The 22,208-nt window shown below is 40.5% G+C and overlaps 1 protein-coding gene across 2 annotated transcripts in view; it reads left to right on the forward strand.

Moving 5' to 3' along the window:
• LOC132395535 (glycerol-3-phosphate dehydrogenase 1-like protein) overlaps positions 1-22,208 on the forward strand; it is a 52,977-nt gene that overhangs the window by 13,622 nt on the left and 17,147 nt on the right. Inside the window, exons 2-8 of one of the 2 annotated variants that reach the window (XM_059972301.1) lie at positions 9,443-9,532; positions 10,024-10,201; positions 14,425-14,565; positions 15,881-16,019; positions 17,769-17,881; positions 19,012-19,245; positions 21,806-21,912. In XM_059972301.1, coding sequence (XP_059828284.1) covers positions 10,094-10,201; positions 14,425-14,565; positions 15,881-16,019; positions 17,769-17,881; positions 19,012-19,245; positions 21,806-21,912 — 842 coding nt within the window. In that variant the 5' untranslated portion in view covers positions 9,443-9,532; positions 10,024-10,093. The remainder of the gene's footprint in view (positions 1-9,442; positions 9,533-10,023; positions 10,202-14,424; positions 14,566-15,880; positions 16,020-17,768; positions 17,882-19,011; positions 19,246-21,805; positions 21,913-22,208) is intronic. The other variant, XM_059972300.1, reaches the window with a different exon arrangement.

Below are 22,208 nucleotides of genomic sequence, written 5' to 3' on the forward strand. Positions count from 1 at the left end.
TCACCTGTGAGTCGGCTGGTGTGGTATACTGCGTCTGGTGCTCCCGGTGTGGCCTTTTATCTATTGGTGAGACCCGACGCAGACTGAGAGACCGTTTCACTGAACACCTGCGCTCGGTCCACCAGAGAAAGCAGTATCTCCCAGTGGCCACACATTTTAATTCCACGTCCCATTCCCATTCTGATATGTCTATCCATGGCCTCCTATTTTGTCAAAATGAATCCAAACTCAGGTTGGAGGAACACCACCTTATATACTGGCTGGGCAGCCTCCAACCTGATGGCATGAACATTGACTTCTCTAACTTCTGTTAATGCCACTCCTCCCCTTCTTACCCCATCCTTGACATATTTAGTTGTTTGCCTGTTCTCCATCTCCCTCTGGTGCTCCCCGCCCCTTTCTTTCTCCCGAGGCCTCCCGTCCCATGATCCTTTCCCTTCTCCAGCTCGGTATCACTTTCACCAATCACCTTTCCAGCTCTTAGCTTCATCCCACCCACTCTGGTCTTCTATCATTTCGCATTTCCCCCTCCCCCCCACTACTTTCAAATCTCTTACTATCTTTCCTTTCGGTTAGTCCTGATGAAGGGTCTCGGCCCGAAACATCGACAGCGCTTCTCCCTATAGATGCTGCCTGGCCTGCTGTGTTCCACCAGCATTTTGTGTGTGTTGTTTGAATTTCCAGCATCTGCAGATTTCCTCGTGTTTGCTACATGAATAGAAGTAGTTATATAAAATACGTACAGGCATAAATTGTTAAACTGCAAAGACAATATTTTTACAGACTAATCCAATGGTTTTCAGTGATGTTGCTCCCTGCCCTAGGGATGATGGGAGTTGCTAACGGGGCAATAAAGATTGTGGTTGGAGGTGCAGGTACGTTCAGCAGCAAGGAGGCAGCTGAGGGATTATAGGCTTAATTTAAGAAATATTGCAAGTATTTGATCCTCAGTGCCTCATAATTGATTATAATGATCACCATCTCTTATTAACCCATCGTTCTCTTAGACTTTGCTCGAAGCACATTATGGTTATTGAAAAGCAATGTGACACTTGTATGTTTGGCATTTTATGAGAAATCTGGATTGAAGAAATGTTATTTTCTGAGCTCAGACTGCATTATTGCCATTCACCATTGCAGTACAGTGTCAGCTAATACGATTCCTATACTGTAATCATGCCTTGTTGTAACTCATGTGAATTACGGTATGGTTTCCAATGGGGTAAAGATCAGAATATGTCCCTTTGAATGGCCTTGACTGGATTTCTGTAGCCCACGGCCCAGCCAAGTATCGCTGCCTCACTTTATGTAAGATCAGGCAGTGTCAGGTTTTGCCTGAGCTATGATAATGTCATAACTTCCTCATTTATTGATACTAGTGATTGAGTTTCGATTTAAACAATAGGTAATTGACTAACAATAGGTCATTAGTCCATAATAAAAATAAGACAAGTAGACTAAAAGAAAAGTGAAGTGTAGACAGTATAGTGTGAAGTATCTGAAATATGGATTTAAACAGGCATAAAGCAACCAACAGCAGACAATGTGTCTGTTGTGTGAAAAGTTTTTTTTTAAATGAGGCGATGAAACCATCCAGGCTCCTTGAACATTTGAAGAGAATACATTTTGATAAAGCAAACAAAATCTTGGTTTATTTTCAGTCACTTTGTGAGAATTGTCAGAACCTGAAAACACTTCAAAACATGTTTACCAGCGCTTCACAACAAAACTGTGATGGTTTGCGTGCTTCTTACAACATTTCATTGCACATTGCTAAATCTGGAAAGTCCCATACAATTGAAGAACTGATTCTGCCTGAAGTAGGGAAGGTTCTGAGTACAGTTTTGTGCAAGTCCCCAGACTAAATAATGCGATTCCGCTCAGCTTGTTCAAAGACAAGTGGATGAAACATGTGAGAATGTGGAAGACACATTCTGCAACATACTTCAGACAACAGAATTTGCTCTGGCTGACAAGTCAGCTTTGCCAGGCAACAAGTCTTTGTTTCTTGGCTATGTTTGCTTCATAACAGATGAGAGCTTGGTTCGAGAGTTGTTATTTACAAGGAGGCTAGAAACAGATATGAAGGGGAGTCAATATTTTGTGTTGAGTAATTTTTCAGAGAGATGGACAGTCTGCTTATCAACATTCTTGCTGTGCAACAGATGGGGCTCCATCAACGACAGGATGCCACTGTGACGTTAATAATTTCTCGATAAAAGCTCTACCTAATATATTTATATTTCACAGACAACTGGTTGTAAAAACCTGATTGATTGGCTGCACAAATCATTAAATACTGTAATCACAGTGGCAAATAAAATTGTCCCATGCTCTCACTTCTCAACTGTTTCGAGAGCTTTGTATTGAGAATGATGAACAGTTTGGACAGTCGCTGTTATACACAAGTCAGATGGCGCTCAAAGGGAAACACCCTGTGACATCATAGTGCTTTTTAAAACTGATAAAATTCTTTGAAGATTTTAATGCTTCATTCAGCAATCAAGAATATTAGGCATGAAATTGCTTATTTGTCAGGATTATTAGCAAAGTTCGATGAAATCAATCCTCAAATACAAGGAAACAATGTGATAAGTCAGATAAGCAGGTGGAGTTCAACCCAGATAAGTGTGAGGTGGTTCATTTTGGTAGGTGAAGTATGATGGCAGAATATAGTATTAATGGTAAGACTCTTGGCAGTGTAGAGGATCAGAGGGACCTTGGGATCTGAGTCCATAAGACACTCAAAGCTGCTGCACAGGTTGACTCTGTGGTTAAAAAAGCATACAGTGTATTGGCCTTCATCAATTGTGGGATTGAGTTTTGGGGCCGAGAGGTAATGTTGCAGCTATATAGGACCCTGGTCAGACCCCACCTGGAGTACTATGCTCAGTTCTGGTTGCCTCACTACAGGAAGGATGTGGAAACCATAGAAAGGGTGCAGAGGAGATTTACAAGGGTGTTGCCTGGATTGGGGAGCATGCCTTATGAGAATGGGTTGAATGAACTCAGCTTTTTTTCCTTGGAGTGACAGAAGATAATAGGTAACTGGATAGAGGTGTATAAGATGATGAGATGCATTGATCGTGTGGATAGTCAGAGGCTTTTTCCCAAGGCTGAAATGGCTCGCATGAGAGGGCATAGTTTTAAGGTGCTTGGAGGTAGCTACAGAGGAGATGTGAGGGGTAAGTTTTTTTACACAGAGAGTGGTGAGTGTGTGGAATCGGCTGCTGGCGACAGTGGTGGAGGCAGATACGAGAGGGTCTCTTAAGATGTACGAACAAGCTGGATGAGCTCAGCAGGTCGGGCAGCATCCGTTGAGATGAGCAGTCAATGTTACAGGCCGAAAACCTTCGTCAGGACCCTTCTTAAGAGACTCCTGAAGAGGTACATGTAGCTTAGAAAAATAGAGGGCTGTGGGTAACCCTAGGTAATTTCTAAGGTAAGGACATATTCGGTACAACTTTGTGGGTCAAAGGACCTGTATTGTGCTGTAGGTTTTCTATGTTTCTCCACATTCATGTGTATAAATTAGCCTTGTTTGAGTGCAGCATTGGCTTCATGACCCTTTCCAGTTTCCAAGCTTGTCTGAGTTGGTAGCAAAAGAATGCATTACAGATGATGATCTTCAAGTAGTTGATGATGATTGTCATGGTTCATCAGTGCCATTTTCTTTTCCTAAGTATATTCAGAACTTTCATAAATTCAGAATGAGAAAGCTGTTGTACAGAAAATGTCCAATGGCCTTGTACAGAAAACCTATAAAAAGTAGTGGATACTGCCCAGTCCACCACGGTTAAAGCCCTCTCCACCAATAGCACATCGACATAGAGCATTGTTGCAGGAAGGCAGCACCCATCATCGGGACCCCAGCCATCCAGGTCATGCCCTCTTCTCTCTGCTCCCATCAGGAAGAAAGTACAGGAGCCTCAGGTCTGCTTCAGGAACAGTTATTACTCCTCAACCATCAGGCTCTTGAACCAGAGAGGATAACTTCACTCACTCCATCACTGAAGTGTTCTTACACACTATGAACTCATTTTCAAGGACTCTTCATCTCATGTTCTTGATATTTATTGATTATTTATTTGTTTTTTTTTTACTTTTTTTGTATTTGCAGTTTATTTTTTGTTTGCACATTAGTTGTTGCCCCTCTGGTTTTGTGTGGTCTTTCATCAATTCCATTGTGTTTCTTGTATTTACTGTGATTGCCTACAAGAAAGTAAATCCCAGGGTTGTATATGGTGACATGTATGTGCACTGATAATCAATTTACTTTGAACTTCAAGTATACTGTGCCCACCTGGGTGAGCTGCATAAAGACATGTCAGTGAGATTTCAGGATCTTCTCTCGATCCAAATTCCAGATTCGGTAATAAATTCTATCCTGAACACTTGTAATGAGGAATTAACAGGAAGGATGGAGGAGGAACTACAAAATAACTGAGCCAAAGCCAAGGTTCAAAAAAATCACGTCAAGACTTTTGGTTGCAGAAAAGAAGCTGAATGTTATCTTGCGCTATGGAAAAAGGTCAAGATGTTCATTATTGCCTTTCCAACATCATTTTTAGAGGAGTACAGTTTCAGTATAGTCATCCAACTTCTTTCAACGCAATTAAGCGGACCGCATATTACTGAACATGAGTCTCTGAGACTCCTGAGTGACACTCAGCCTGATACTGAGAAGCTGAAATCACTGCACCCAGCTCTTCCATCTCACTGAAAGGTGAAAAAGCAATGAAGTAGTGAATAGTTGGACTGATAATATATGCTCTAAAATTGTTGATAAAAGTAGTTTATAGTGTAGTTCAACAAAGAAATAATTTTATTTATAGCTTTAAATTATTTTGACTCAGTTTTGCAATTATTTGTTACTGCTTTGAATTTGTAGCTTATATTTTCTTACACAGTGTATCATAAATCAAAATCTTTATAGTTTTTAATGTAATGGCAGGAAAGGGAGAGGGGTCTGCTAGGGATGTGGTCTGTGAGCCAAGTAGATGGTAACCCAAAAATGTTTGGGAACTGTCGGTGTAATCCAACAACACAAGAGTAGTGTGCTTACTTGAGTATGATGTTCTCCCAAGGAGTTATTTCCTTAAAGGAGAACGCCTGTACATGATGACGTTTAACATGCAGACGCTGATGCACAGCATGGTCCTTGACGGATCGGAGTCAGTGTCCTGTGGCATGGAATGCAAAACAATTGTGGACCCTTCACTGCTTCCGCCTTCCTCCACTTTCACTGCCATTGTGATGTGTCATCATCTTCTGCTAGCTGCACTGTTGACGTTTTAGTTGGATCGCTCTTTGTCCAGAACCTCCCCCTTGACCTTCCTGTCACAGGTGACCCTACCGGGAGCTACGTTCCAGGGGGCATCAGTCTTGGAATCTCAGGAACTCACAAGCTGCTCCACTACAACAAGGTGACAACCTATGAAGTAAACTGAAGACAATATTTCAAATATGGTCTGACCAGAGTTTAATGGAGCTGCAACATTACCTTGCAGCTCTTGATTTCAATCCCCCAACTAACGAAGACCAACACCCCGTATGCCTTCTTAACCAAAAATCACTCTGATCTCACATGCATCAAGGTCCCTTTCACTACTGATTATCCTCACTCAAGCTATCCTATTGTTCTTCACATACATGTAGAACGCATATAGAATGTGTATATGTGTAGAACATGTATAAGGTTTTCCTAATCTTACTCACTAAGAGCTTCTCATGTCTCCTTCAAGCTCTCCCTTGTCCCTTCTTAAGCTCCTTCCTGGCTACCTTATTAGTCTCAAGAGCTCTGTCTGATCTTTGCTTCCTAACTCTCAAGTATGCTTCCTTCTTGCTCTTGAGTTAAGTGTTCTAGTTCTCAATGGGGCAAACCTCTCCAGAACCCAATGTAAGTACTCCCGAAACAACCTCCACATTTCCATTGTGCATTTCCCCGAGTACATCCGTTCCCAATTTATGATCCCAAGTTCCTGCCTAGTGGCATCATAATTAGCCCTCTCCCAATGAAATACTTTCCTATGCCATCAACTATGCTAAAGGTCGGTAATCACTCTCTCTGAAATGCTAACGCACCAAGAAGTCTGTCACCAGACCAGGATTATTGCCTAGTACGGGGGTCGGCAACCTGCGGCTCCCGAGCCATTTGTGGCTCTTTCACCTCTGTGCTGCGGCTCCCTGTGGCTTTGGGAAATAATTGGTCAGTATTTAATTAAAATGTATTTTATGTTAGTTTGTTAGCTTTTGAAATGTAATTATGGTGATCTTGTACAACCTAAGTGTAGCGACACATTTCCTGCCACATCATAAAACGGCTCACAATTAGCCAGCATTCCGGCTAAGGGAGATAGCCTACGGGGGTTTGTGAGTACGCGTCTTTTGCAGCATCTGCGTCCATGGGGGCTGGGTTGAGGGAAGCTGAAAAGCAAGGCTGTTTAGTTCGAATAAAGCTATCTTTGACTGCGGTTTACTGACACCGCTACAACGTGTTTTTATCGCTGGCTGTCCAGACGGAAGGTGCTGAAACGCTTTGTCGCGTGTCTGGAAGAAGTGAAAACTTTCCTGGGCAGCAAAGGGCTCACCTTTCCTGAGCTGGAACAGCCAGAGTGGCTGGAAAAGCTACACTTCATGGTAGACATGACAGCGCACCTGAACACGCTGAACACAGCTCTTCAGGGGAAAGGACGTACAGCCCTGCACATGTTGGAGGATGTTTTGGCATTCGAGCGCAAGTTGACAGTGCTTGCCAGAGATTTACAGAAAGGCACTTTGTCTCACTTCCCCAATTTGAGAGAGTTCAAACAAGGTCACGACATGATAATTTCGGAGTATTTACATTCTGCAATCATCGCAATGCAAACATCGTTTGGGAAACGCTTCTGTGAGTTCAGAGAGGAAAAAAACACATTATCCTTCCCGGTCACTCCCTTAAGCATCGATCCTTCCCTACTGAATACGACTGCATTGGCAGGTGTGAGTCAACCTGATCTTGAGATGGAACTGGCCGACATAGCCAACAAAGACATATGGGTGTCCAAGTTTAGACGCTTGACAGCAGACCTTGAAGATGTTGCCCGTCAGAAGGCCGTTCTTGCTCAGAAACACAAATGGAGTGATATTGAAAACCTCACAGATGACAGCTTGCGATCCTGTGTAAAGATGAAGGTGACATCATACAGCCCTGATGTGCAGACGCTGTGCGCTGAGGTCCAGGAGCAGAAATCCCATTAACCAAGTATGATAAATATTTTAATTGCCTATTATTTTACTTATATTCATATTTTTTCATTGTTCAGTGAAATAGTCCTTTCATTTTTCAGGATGACAGCTGGCTGACGTTATTTTTGGTTTGCTGCTGGCGGAAAATTTAAGTTCGGCGTTTTTCATAAATACAAGAAGGACTCAAATAGACATTGAATATTTTACTTAAAAGTAACTTTCAACCCAACGTCTTTTTTTCGGAGTTCAAAATGTTTTTGTTGCATGCAGAAATGTAATTTCGTTTTCTCTGCAGGAGTTCATCAATTTCATAAATGCAACACATTATAGTTTGTTTATACATAGCATAAAGGCAAAAAAAACGTTGTATGCAGTGTTATTTCATTTTAAATGTCAAACGGGTTTTGCGGCTCCCAGTGTTTTCTTTTCTGTGGGAAACGGGTCCAAGTGGCTCTTTCAGTGGTAAAGGTTGCTGACCCCTGGCCTAGTACCTAAGGCTAGTATGGCCGCTCCTCTAGTCAGTGTGTCTGCATATTGTGTCAGGGATCCTTCTGGAGACACCTAACTATCCCTGCCCCATCAAAACTGTTGATCTAAAGAGGTGCCAATCAACATTAGAGAGGTTGAAGACACCCATGACACTTTTCAGAAATCTGCCTCCTGACCTGCTCCTCAGTGCCCCTGTTGCTTTTGGGTTATCTATAGTATCCTCCTAGTAGAGTGATTGTTCCCTTCCTGATTCTGATTCACCCACACTGACTCAGTACTGACCCCTCCATGACAGTCCTTACATTCTGCAGCTGTGATACTGTCCCTGACTAACAATGCCACTCCCCCACCTCTTTTACTTGCCACCTCCCCCACCATTGCTTTTGAAACTTCTAAACCTTGGAACATACAGCAGTTATTTCAGCCTTTGTGACAGCAAGGTCTCTGTAATGGCCACAATGTCATGGTTGCATGTACTGATCCATGCTCTTAAGTTTTTACCCTTGTTCCTGAGCCTTCTCACAGTAAAGCAGACACATTCCAACCCATCCACTGCCTGTCCTTCCTCGCTGTCTCTCTACACATTGCATCTGCCCTTACATCACCTGCTTCAGCATCTGACCTATCCCTTTGCCAGTAAACTCTCCCAACCTACACAAAGGGACATTGGTCCCTTGAAGTGACAAAGGAACCTGAGTAGGCCTTAAACAAGGACTGTTGCACAAAGATGCAGGCATAATTTGAACTATGTGAGTAGTTTGGGTACCTGCCTGAGTTAGAGCAGATGAGTGGACTTAAAGAAGCTGTTCAGTGTGAGAACAAGCTCTTACAGGTACGGAAGTTGGTGATTGGTTGGGCCTCTGTTTGAAGTGCTGAAGCCATCCTGGTGTGGCATGGAGGTCCATGGGGGTTGGATATCCATGATGAAAATCAGTTTGCTGAGACAAAGAAACTAAAATCTGTTAAAGTGGCAGAGGACATCAAAGTTGGCATAATGTGTGTAGGAAGAAACTGGACTTGAAAAGGGTCAAGATGTGGAGGCCTACTAGGACTGTCTGGCTTGCGGGTATCTCTGAGAATGTAAAACTGTACTCAGGAATGCTGGAAGAACGGAGGAATTGAAGTCAGTGACTGTTTGGGTAGTGGATCTTCATTGGTAGAGTCATGATACAGTCAACCTTTGCCAGGTTTGGGTCAGTTTGCCGTGGTACTTTCTTTGCTGGGGTTGATGACAATATGGGACTGTTGTAAGTGGAGTGCTGCAATTTCCAAACGCTGGTGGGTTAAATGAGTGTTAGGAATGGAAGTTATGAGGGAAATTGCACTTGTCTTTTCTAGAAGTGTCTGAGGCATCATTTGATTTTAAAAGCTGTACGATTTATAGTTGACATTAAGTATCTTGACGTAGAAATTGCCTGTTCATGGTAGAAAAATGATGTGGGGTTTGGTCTTTATAGCATTTTCACCATTCTACAAAATGTCATGTTATCATCTTCTTATTTATCCAAATATCTTTGTCCTGCACTGCTTGTCTTACAGGCGAAGGTTTTTAAAAGCAATGGATTATGTGCAGTAGTAGTGTGGAAATAGAGGAAATTATCTTGGTTTCTATGTTCCTACTAGATTTAATTAAAATATTCTGTAATCTTAACTGTTCCATGACTTTCTTTTTCCCCTTCTCCACTTTTCCTTTTGGTTTTCTCCCTTTATCCCATTTCTCTTGAAGGAAATGAATCATTCTACTCTACAGTTCTACCTGTGGCACCACCGCTTCAATACCTTGCCCAAGTGGCCATTCTACATGCGAGACTGGACAGTGAGTATTGCCCGACCATTTGACTGTGAGCACCATCACAGTCAGCTCCTTCTCGCCCAGTGTCCACTCACTTAATAGCAGTAAGAGAACTTGAGCTAGTTCTGTTTCCCTCCCCCTGCACTCCAAGCAGTTTTGGAAACCAAGGCCAATTGTAGATCTCCACTGAACATATCAATGCCACACTAAACCTGGAATGTTTCTGATCTGTATGGCCCAATGCTGCCATGTAAAGCTTTACTGCACTGATGTGAAGGGGGATGAAGAACTTTTGTGAATTGCAAAGGAAAAAGGATCAGTTAAATTCAGAGATTGCATTTACATTACTGTTTTCTCATCACTACACTTGCCTACCTCTTGTATGTTTTTTGTCACTTTACATAATCTCTGTATTGAACAAATAGTTCTCTCAAAATTGCATAGAGGAGGTTGATAATGCAGCTGAAAGACACTTTGTGTTTCTCCCTCTTACATTACTTTCCATGTTTTCACAGGGGCTCTGCAATTGCGAAGATAATTGGAAAAAATGTCCAGAAAATCCCGAAATTTGCTAGAACAGTCAATATGTGGGTCTTTGAAGAGCTGATTAATAACAGGAAATTAACTGAAATTATAAACCAAGAACACGAGAATGTTAAATATCTGCCTGGATATAAACTGCCTGAAAATGTGGTAAGGTAAAAGTCAGCGAGTATGTCACTGATGAATTTGTTTTTAATTTAATCTTGCTAATACATAGATATAGAAATTTACTGTTGTTCCAGTATTTATGCTAAATTTTTAACATCACTGAAGGGGTGCTTCATAGTCATCAGGGACTCGTTGGTCCAGAGGGCCTGTTGACTTGCTGTCTGCTCAGATTCCAAATGTTTCCAAACAGGATCCCGGTATGCATAACCCAGATCAGGCAATGGGCCATATATTTAATCAGAACTGAGGAAAATTAAGAGAATCTACACATTTTAAGCAACACACAAAATGATGGAAGAACTCAATAGGGTCAGGCACCATCTATGGAAGGGAATAATCTGTCAACATTTCGAGCCAAAACCCCTCATCAGCTTACTTGCATTTCATTCAGTTTGGTATACTTTCTGTACTGGGAAGAGCAAGTGCAGAATGCACGATGCCTTTGCAGAATATCTGCATTCAGTCCACCCTGAGCTGCTACTTACTAGTCACTTTAGCTCGTATCCTCACTCCCATTCTCGTTCTGAATTAAATATAAAAAAAAACACATACAAAATGGAGCAGGAGCAAGAGTTGGCCACTCAACTGCTAAGCTGCTACACCATTCATGACTAACTCTATTTTGACCTCTGCACTATTTTACCACTCTCTCCTTACACTCCTCCCCCCTCCTGATCCCTTGCCTGAGTATGTTTATTGGGTCTTCATCCACAGCTCTTTGGAGCAGAAAATTCCAAAGAGAAACAGCCAACTGAGAGATTAAATTCCTCCTCACATTCATTGCTCCGAAATGCCCCTAACTTTGAGATAGTTCCCACAGGGAGAAACATCCTTTGAACATCCACCATGTCTGTCCCTCAGAATCTTCTGTTTCAATTAGACCACATTTCTAACCTCTAATGAGCATGGGCTCAATCTGCTAAGTCTCTCTTCATTTTACCTCAGGAGTAAAACTTCCCTACACAGCCCCAATGCAAATACAGTATATCTGTCTTGAAATATGGAGATAAAATCTGTGCACATTACTTCACATACAATCTCAGCCAGCATCCTGTAAAGTACAGAGTTCCCGCTAATACTCACACTTCTACTCACACTTGACCCCTGGCATCCAAAACACCTCCTCTTCTGCCTGGCAACTGTATATTGAACCTGTTGAAACTTGATATTGAATTAAATGATTTCCGACAACTAGCCTTTCTTATTAATTCCCGCTCCCTCTTTACAAATGTCCATGTATCTCTGCTTCAATTTGTCTCTGTGTTCTCTAATCTTTCTGTCACCTTCTAAAATAATTATATTTTGTTCTGTCTCCTATCACGGACATTCCATTCTATTTTCTTTACACATCACTCTCTCTGAAAGTGTAAACAGGAAATGCTCAGAAGGCTCAGCAGATCAGACAGCATCTGTGGAGAGAAAAAGACCTAACATTTCAGGTTGAAGGCATTTTATCAGAGAAAGGATTGTGAGCTGAAATGTTAATTCTGCTTTTTCTACAAATTCTGGCTGACCCTGCTAAATATTTGCAGCATTTTATGTCTCTATTTCAGATTCCTAGCATCTGCAGTTTTTCTTTGCCATTTATCAAGGAAATTATTGAGCAAGGTGCTGGGGGAGAAAGTGGGGAGTCCATGATGAGCTGGCATAGACTCAATGGGCCAAACAGTCATCAGCAATCCAGTCACAATTCCTTGTTTGTATGCGCCAGACATCGTGAGGCTGCATCTCTTTTGCACATCTGACTCTTTTCAAAGTCGAGTTTACTTCCATATGCACAAGAATTGATATGCATTGGTGCAATAAAAAATAGCCTACTTGCAGCAACATTCCATATAGGATTATATAAGCACAATAACAATATCTAGATTAAATGCGAGAAAGAATGCCATTAGAACAATCTAAAATCACATGCCAAGTGATCATAGTGTTGTTAACCTCTGGTGATTTGTGTTTTACCAATTGGTTCAAGAACTGACTAACTCCTTGGCCTTAGACTCTCATAGCGCTTTCACGTATTGAACTAGTGCATACGAGTTTGTTGGGAGACCACAGTGATCAGATATTTAAAATGTATTTTACTGGGCATGTCACCCGGAATGCTGCATGATCTAGTAAGTTGTGGCTTTGCACACTCATTTCTGCTTATAAAAAGGATGGGGGAGGGGGGCGGGTGCATGGGGAATGCAGCAAACAACTGAGAATGTCAAGTCAAAACAGGAAGATCAACCAATCAGAATCTAATCACATGCACTGCATGATGGTATTTCAAGCCCAATATATCTTTAATTATTTCACATTCTGATGAGAGCTTGAAAATCAAGAAGCTATACCTGATGGAAATCTGGAATAAGAACAGAAATGATGGAACAAGTTGGCAGTCAGGCAGCAGTTATCCAGTAAAATATCATATGGTAAATGGTAAAGTGTGGTAGAATGAAAAACATAGTTAACATTTCAGGCCCTTCAGAACTGGGAAGGATCTTCAACCTTTGTTTTGTTAACTTTGTTAACCTTTGTTAACTTTGTTTTTCTTTCCACAAATTTTACATTTTACAAATTCTTTGTTCGATTGCCCAAATATCTTCCAGCATTTCTGTTCTTACTCTCCTTGAAAGCTTGTTCACATGAAAATTGAAAACTTTTCTTAAAAACAAGAGATTCTGGAAATGCAGAGATCAGCACACACAAAATGTTGGAGGAACTCAGCCTTTCAGGCAGTGTCTATGGAAATGAATAACACTTTTATTCCCAGGTGTTCTGAAGATGAGCCAAATTTTATTTCTCCAGTAATTTCTGTTTTTATTTCTTCAATGTGTTTGTATTTATTATTCTCATCTGCATATAGCAATAATCAAATTGGAGGTGAACAGGTGATGTGCTCCATGACATTTAATGCTGTGTGAAACAGATTTGCTACATTCTGTACCAACAATTGCTATTGAGATTCTCTGCTCCATACAGACCCTCATAGATGTTGTTTTTTAATGTATCAAGCTGATTTATTATTCCATAATCTATTAGATTTGAGATTTCTTGCATTTCCTTTTGAATAATTGCAAGTTTAATTTCTTTAAAATTTGAATTGTGTGAACATTGTCATGAAATTAAAACCACTTTGTGAGAGGTTATGAGTTATATTCCATTAAACTGAGTTTTTAGGGTGTGTGATTTATTTTAAAAATACTTGCATTAATACATTACCTTTCATGACCAACATTATCATCTTTCAAGACACTTTACAACCAATTAAAAATTTTTGTAGTCTATTCACTCTTGTACTGTAAAGGTCAGTGTGACCTTTGGTGCAGAAGAAACTTAAGCATTATAATTAAATTCAGTGTCTCAACACCGTCAACTCAGACTTCTAATCCCAAATTATGTTTCTGAAAATAATATTTTCAAAATCGCACCACTCAATTTCTTTTGAAAGAGTGACTTGCTTATTAAGCTGCAGCATCTCATTCTTCTGTGATCATTAGGCCCAGGAGAGCACTGCAGCCAAAACCACTCCTATTTTGTTTGCATCCCAGTGCAGTCAGGATTGAGGCTGATTTCAGCTATAGCTTAAGCTGGGCTCAGTGAAATTTTCCAAAGGTCAGGGTCGGTACCACACGAACCAAACTGCAGCTCCTCAGACCTGATCACTGAATTGTGCCAGAGCAGAGAACTACTTGATGAAGTACTGCTGGCAGAGAGCTGGTGAGCCGCAGGTGAACTGTATCTCAGATGTTGGAGAAAGATGATCCAGTATTGTTATTTTAATGTTGTCATAAAAAGTAATATGTTATTAACAGGTAAATGTTAGAGCAGATTATCTATATCTGTTCACTAACAACTCTGGCACCATTATGTTATTCCCTTCAACTCACTGGCATATACATTCTTCAACATGTGCCTTCACTTGTTGAACCAGTGTTAAACAGGAAGTCGAATGTGAAACTAAACTGTCCAAGCTTCTTTTGCTTGTATTACCCAGGGGACTGTGTGTGGTACTGCCAACAAACCTGATCCTTGCACGTGCATTCCCATTTGCAGAATCCATGAGTATAACGGGTCTGCTATTTCTACGATAGTTGAGCATTTGTTGATAGGGTGCAATGAACATGTCTTGATGGATTTAATGTTGTGTATGTATAAATATTGTAAATGCGCTCCATCTTTCTGTTTGATTACTTTCTAAATGTTGTGTCATTTTATCATAGGTTGCTGTTCCAGACTTGAAGGCTGCTGTACGTGATGCAAATTTGCTAGTTTTTGTTGTGCCCCACCAATTTATCCGCAAATTATGTGATGACATTGCTGATCAAGTGCCAAAAAATGCTCTTGGCATTAGTCTTATAAAGGTATTTTAATACTACAAAAGATTCCTTCACTCACCTGGTTGTCACACCAGTTCTACTTGAAAGTTGGGAGGGAGATTCATTCAGCCAGTGGTTTCTATAAACCCAAAATGATTTACTTCATTTAAATGATTTACTTCATTCTTGAGCTGATTTAACTCCTGACTAATTCTCCTCCAGACTTCCAACAAATCTGAGCTCTTAAAGTTCATTACTCAAGATGGAATAAATGTTTTTGAGTATCTGAATTGGAAAAGAAGCAGGCAAAGTCTTAAAGTATATAGCTGGATAATTGGAAAGGTAGTACAGTATACTTCTGTGTGGTAGAAGCAACATATACAAGACCACAGAGGCCCTTTAGCCATTGTTATCCCCTTCCTCATCCACTTTTAGTTTAGTTCCACGCCCCACATCACAAAAAAAGCATAAAAATTCGATATGCAAACATATAGCCATTCTCTGCTGACAGAATATTGTAGACACCCAGTGTTACCTGGAGTTTTGAGGTAAAATTCCCCAGGGGTCAGTACAGTAGCACAGTGGTTAACGTATTGCTTTACAACTATCGGTCATCGAGGTTCAATTCCCGTTGCTGTCTATAAGGAGTTTCACTTTCTCCCCATGACCACATGTGTTTCTTCTGGGTACTCTGGTTTTCTCCCACATTGCAAAGACCTGCACTTAGGGTTAGTGAGTTGTGGGCATGCTATGTTGACGCTGGAAGTGTGGCAACAATTATGGGCGGCCCAGCACAATCCTTGCTGATTAGAGTTGATGCAAACTACACATTTCATTGTATGTTTTGATGTGAATGTGACAAAAAAAGCTAATCTTTAAAGATCCTTATCTTTCTTTCAAAACTTTATTTTCTAAGTCACTATCTATTCTCTTGGACTCTGTTCCCCCTGAACTAAACCAGCATGCTGAATAGGTAATAGATTAATGTACTGCTATAGTGATGGAGTTACAAAGTAATTTTTAACTCTCGAGGATTATAAAGCAGCTAATAAACTAGTGTATAATAATTAATACTTTAAATCTTGCATGTGAACACTTACTGTACTTCAATGTATTTCGAAAAAGTGTGATGCAAAATCTGTACTGTATGTCATGCAAGCAGATTATATTATAACTATTAGAATCCAGGTATATTATTTTTTTTAAATTCGCTGACTTAAAGTAAAATGGCCAGTAACTAACTTTGCTGCAAACTATGACCCTACTTTGTAATTAAACAAACAGCAAAGCTATTGCAAAATTTTCTCATTTTGGATTTGCTGATCATATTTACTAATTTATTTAAATTTCTTCATTTCAGGGAATTGATGAAGGACCTGAAGGATTAAAATTAATTTCTGATATAATCAGGGAAAAAATGAAAATTGATGTCAGTGTATTAATGGGTGCCAATATAGCCAATGAGGTTGCAGCAGATAAGTTCTGTGAAACTACAATAGGTAATTTTGTTTACTTTTTCAACAAGTGTGCTTTAAGTTTGCTGATTTCATAACAAATTCCTGTTAATTTTACTATGTGCTGTGGCAAATTGCATTAGCCCTCTTGTTAGTAAATAGTGTGAACTGTTCTACACTGTAGTAATATTCCACTTAAGGGCTTGTCACATGTTATTCTATTGTATAGTAATTCATCTTTTAGGAATTTTTTTTTTAAATAGTAGTTTCAGAACATTAGCAATAAAAACAAAATGTTGGACTCCAATGTGTGCTGCTTGACCTGTCCAACATTGTGTGGGTTTACGCCAATTGGGAATGTTGTTTGAAGGGTTTTCTAGATTCATTATTTTACATATAATAGTTAAAATTTTCTCCCAGTGATAGTTACTCTGTACCTAGCAGGTAGAACAGTAGAATGATGCCCAACTAACACCTGAAACTGTGAAAGGTAATAACCTCTCAGACACTTGAACTAAAAAGCACCAGCAGAACCCAGGTGTAAAATGCGAGTGACCGGATGACCAGACAAGTGAAGCACAGAGTAGAAGGCATGACCTTGACTCCTTGTTTGAGCTGATCAGAAAGTTCAGATTGTAATGGGACTCCGGCTCTGTGCCATAGACCTTGATACTTGATAGAAAAAGCAAATCTGTAAAGATAAAATAAATGAGAATGTTGCACTGTGATGAATTTATACAAGAAAATGTTACTGGTGTTTTAGTCAAAACTCATGCATGATAAATGTCTGAAGCCAATTAAACCTATTTCAAACAGGACTCAGTGACTTCATAGGAAATGGGAAAAAATCATATAATTCCAACATCCAGAATGATTTCAAGATGGGACAATTTCTTGACTGCAATTTAGTGATTTTATATTTTTGGCTCTTTCCTGGACTGTTTTGAAAAGCTTCTTTAATTTGTTGGTGCATGGCCTAGTGGATAAGGCATCGGTCTAGTGATCTGAAGGTCACTGGTTCGAGCCTCAGCTGAGGTAGCGTGTTGTGTCCTTGAGCAAGACACTTAACAACACATTGCTCTGCGATGATGCCGGTGCCAAGTCACTTGGGTCCTAGTGCCCTTCCCTTGGACAACATTGGTGGCGTGGAGAGGGGAAGGCTTGCAGCTTGGGCAACTGCTGGTCTCCCATACAACCCTGCCCAGGCCTGCGCCCTGGAAACCTTCTAACCTTCCATGGTCTCATGAGACTAACGGATGCCTATGTATGCTAATTTGTTGGGAACTTAGAAATCATTAAATCTTTGAGCCTGTTTAGTTATCCAAATAGATCATGGTTAAATCTTTTTTTTTACCAGAATTTGATCCATATCCCTTAACTTTCATAATAAAAATATACTGATCTCAGTTTTAACATTTTCAATTGATTAAACTTTGGAGAATAAGCCACTGGAATTTTAACGTAAGAAATAACGCAATTGATTCTATGAAATATGGGTTAAATAGCATTGGCTATATTTGCCAAGTTTAGTGGCATTCGTGAAAGCTTTGAGTATAAAGCTGGCCAATTGTCCAAATCACGGTATGCTGCCTTTGTGCAGCAGGTCAGCAGAGTAAGGTGATAGACTCCTTTGAGAAAATAAAATGAATCACTGATATTTTTATTGCAAGAGGGATCTGTCAAGTGATTAAATACCCAGTATTTGCAGCATTTGCTTTTGTTGTTCAAGAAAGGAAGTAGAACATAATGTCAATTGTTTAGAAGAACAAAATAACAGATATTTTTTCCTAATAGGCAGCAAAAATGTAGGAAATGGTTATCTATTCAAGGAGCTCTTACAGACACCCAGTTTTCGGATAACAGTGGTGGAAGATGCAGATACGGTAGAACTGTGTGGAGCATTAAAGGTAAGAAAGCGTATTGCAGGAGTTTTAAAAAGAACAAGAATCCTGCTTTTATTTTTTTTTTACCTCTGTGATGCCCAATTATGTTTTGGTCTTGCTGCCACTAGGAAATGACAATGGTCCGGGCACAGGTGAATGGAACTACTAGGGTGAATAACTGTGTATCATGGACAAGATAGTCAGGAGGGCCTGTTTCTGTGCTGTAGTACTCTATGACTCCTAGAGCTTCCACCTGGAAGCTCACTTGCTGAAACTGTGCCTCATTAGATCTGTTACGAGTTGAGTGATTTACATTCTTTTCAATGAAGAGGAAAACCTTCATTGGAGGTAAGTAAATCCCAAACTGTCAGATACACTTGAGTGCCACATACAAGTGTAATCTTTACCACACTACTGATGTTTAGGAGCTCACTAGATATGATTTTTCAGACATTCCAGCCTTTTAGGTGCAAGGATGCTTAGCCGTATAAATTATATTCCTAGCGGATTATGTAACTGAATTGCTCTTGGTGGATGCAGATGGATTGAATGTGACTTGTCCACGATGAAGATTGTGAGCAAGCAAAGCAGCAATTTTTTAAAGGCATTTCTCACAATGGGGAGAAGTCTGTCAGATGTGTGAGGCAGAGATATTCTTTGATTCCATGATGTACTGTGGCTTGTGTCTGTCCTGTGTTCTGCCAGTGCTAAGCCCAGTCTACCAGACAGTGAAATACGACAGGAGGCCAATTTTCTGACTGAGGCTTGTCAAGGCCATAAGTGAAGCACTAAGCTGGGTATTATAGTCCTAGGCTCATGTTCCTTCCCTTGTGCCATTCTTATCAGAAGTTGAACTACTCTCCAATATGCTGAAGAAACAGTGAGAGTTGGATAGCTGAAAAGGCACGGTCGGTTTTTGTTGCCCATCCGTAATCACTTTATCTGACAATCCACTTAAAATTTAGTGTATTAGCTGTCATTCAATGAATATGTGTTCCTGAAAACAGTTTTAAGTTGTATTGAGTTGACATTGCTTGTCTTTAAGCCATTCAATGTGCATATCCACCTTAATAATGGAACTTTTTAAAAACCTGATTATTACTTTGAATGATGAAAGCGCATCTGTATAAACTGAAACTATTATTCTTTGACAGAACATTGTTGCAGTTGGTGCTGGTTTCTGTGATGGGCTACTCTGTGGAGATAACACTAAGGCTGCTGTAATTCGTCTGGGTTTGATGGAGATGATTGCGTTTGCCAAACTCTTTTGCAAAGGAACCGTGTCTGTTGCGACTTTTCTGGAGAGCTGTGGAATTGCAGATGTTATAACAACGTGCTATGGAGGGCGAAACCGTAAAATTGCAGAAGCTTTTGTAAAGACTGGAAAGGTACAGAAGGATTTTGTTGGCTATTACCTGGGAAAGAAAATATTTGGTAAATTGGTTTATTATTGTCACATGTACTGAGATAATAATGAAAAACTTTATCATACCAATCACTTTATGTTGAGAATGCATTGAGTAGTTCAAGGTAAAACAATAACAAAGTACAGGACAAAGTGTTATAGCAACTGGGAAAGTGCAGGTAGACAATGAGGTGCAAGATGATAACAAGGTGCACAGTGAGATCAAGAGTCCTTATTAACATAGGAGGGAATTGTTCAATGGTGTTATAACAGGAGGATAGATGCTGTCCTAGAGCCTGGTGGTATGTGCTTTAATTTTTTGTATCTTCTTCCCTTTCTGAGGGGGGAGAAGAGAAAATGTCCTGGGCCTCTGTACCGCCCTCTGCAAATAAATCTTCAACTTCCTAACCGGAAGACCACAATCCGTGCGCATTGGAAATAACATCTCCATCTCACTGATGATCAACACTGGTGCACCTTAGGGTGTGTGCTTAGCCCACTGCTCTGCTCTTTCTACACCCATGACTATGTAACTAGGCACAGCTCAAGCATCATCCATAAATTCGCTGACGATACAACTGCTGTTGGCAGAATTTCAGATGGTGACGCGAGGCCATACAGGAGTGGGGTAGATCAGCTAGTTGAGTGGTGTCAAAGCAACAACCTTGCAGTCAACGTCAGTAAGACCAAAGAGCTGATTGTGGACTTCAGGAAGGGGAAGATGAGGGAAACACACACCAGTCCTCATACAGGGATCAGAAATGGAAAGAGTGAGCAATTTCAAGTTCCTGGGCATCACCATCTCTGAGGACCTAACCTGGTCCCAACATATTGATACAGCTGCAAAGAAAGCACAACAGTGACTATATTTCATTAGGAGTTTGAGGAGACTTGGTATGTCACCAAAGACACTCACAAATGTCTACAGATCTACCGTGGAGAACATTCTAGCTGGCTGGTATGTGGTGGGGGTGGGGGTAGCCACTGCACAGGATTGAAATAAACTGCGGAGAGTTGTAAACTCAGTCAGCTCCATCATGGGCACCAGCCTCCGTAGTATCCAGGACATCTTCGAGGAATGATGCCTCAAAAAGGCAGCATCCATCATTGAGGACCCCCATCACCCAGGTCATGCCTTGTCCTCATCAGGAAAGAGGTACAGAAGCCTGAATGATTCAGGAACAGCTTCTTCCTCTCTGCCATCTGATTTCCGAATGGATATCAGACCAATGAACACTTTTCAGTACTCTTTTATTTTTACACTGCTTACTTATTATTATGCATTGTATTGTACTGCTGCCGTGAAGTCAACAAATTTCACGACATATGCCGGTGATATTAAACTTGATCGTGATTCTGACAAGTGGAGGAGAGGCTGATTTCCATGATGTGCTGAGCTGTGTCTGCAACTCACTAATAGCAGACGTGTAAGAAAGCTTGATTCCCAGTCCGTAACTTAGTGATTTCCACTGGAATCGTTGATCAATGGAAGGGAAAATGGTCTCTCTGGTTACTTCAGTGCTCTGTGCACAATTAGTTGGATTTGCCTGTGGTGTCTATCCCCGATTGTAAGGAGAGCCAAGCAAAAACTGATGCTTCAGGAGGAGAGGCTTTTGAAAGAAAATTCATGTAACTTGTTTTTAAGCATTTCCAGTTTTGTTACATTGAATTACGAGGAGTGATTGCTAAGTTTGTGGCCTAAGGTAGAAGGAGTTAATTTAGAAAACCTAGTACATTTATTTTTCCTACATTTATACACTTAGTCCAGCAGTCATGGAGCATATGGATCTCTTCCTTGTAGAAGTCGGCGTCTTAAATCTCCAGAAATGGTTGACAGCATGGGTGATTGATAAGTTCGTGTGAGTTATTAACTTCAAACTTTCTGCATTTCCACTGAGAGTTGAACTACACATGCATATAAAGAGAGCTGTATAACTTATCTTCTTCTACCCTAGGCCACGAACTTATTAATCACCCCAGCTGTGGACCACCTGGAGGTCCAAGACACTCTCGTTACATGCACAGGCAGTTCAACTCTGAGTGATAATGCAGAAAGTTTGAAGTTAGTAACTCATCTTCTACCTTAGGCCACGAACATATCAATCACCCCACCGTGGACCACTTCTACAAAGAAGGGATCCGTGTGCTCCATGACCGCTGGACTAAGTGTGTACATGTAGGAGGGGACTATGTTGAAAAATAAATGAGCTAGGTTTTCTAAAATTGACTCCTGCTTTAGGCTACGAACTTATCAATCACCCCTCGTATAATGACATTCATCAAAGCAAGAAATGCATTCACCAGCATGTTGCGTCAGCATTTTTTCATTACGCTACCACCAGCATTTGTGTTTACAGTATATTGTTTTTATTAAACACATCTACCCACAGGGAATATAAAGAGACTGTAGAACCACCCAGTAACATCATTTATAATTTGATTGTATAATGTGTGTTGATTTATATTCATTAGTTGTGTAAAAACTGTTCGGTTATGACATTCAGAAAAGTAAAAGAAAAGTCCTGTAATTATTTGCTTCTCAGACTATTGAACAGCTAGAACAGGAGATGCTGAATGGTCAGAAGCTTCAGGGGCCTCAGACATCAGCGGAAGTACACCACATTCTCAAACAAAAGTCGATGGTGGATAAGTAAGTCACATTTATACATTCCTTGCCCGTGTATTAGGCTGGCATGTATGTAAATACTTCTTCCTGTCGTGGATTGTTTAATGTTCTTTCTTGCCGTGTCTGCTACTCTTAAAATGTCATATACGGTGCTCTGCTTGGCTGACCATTGTTCTCTGTGGAATATTTACTGCGCCAGTTTTCACACATTCCTCTAAAGAGCGGCTTAGTGCTTCCAAGCCAATAAAAAGTGAGCTGATCAGTTTAACATGCCATGCTGACAAGGAGGGCTCCTGAAGTATTTCCCTACACAACCCATC

The sequence above is a fragment of the Hypanus sabinus genome, chromosome 6 (assembly GCF_030144855.1).
Source record: "Hypanus sabinus isolate sHypSab1 chromosome 6, sHypSab1.hap1, whole genome shotgun sequence".
Lineage (NCBI taxonomy): Eukaryota > Metazoa > Chordata > Chondrichthyes > Myliobatiformes > Dasyatidae > Hypanus > Hypanus sabinus.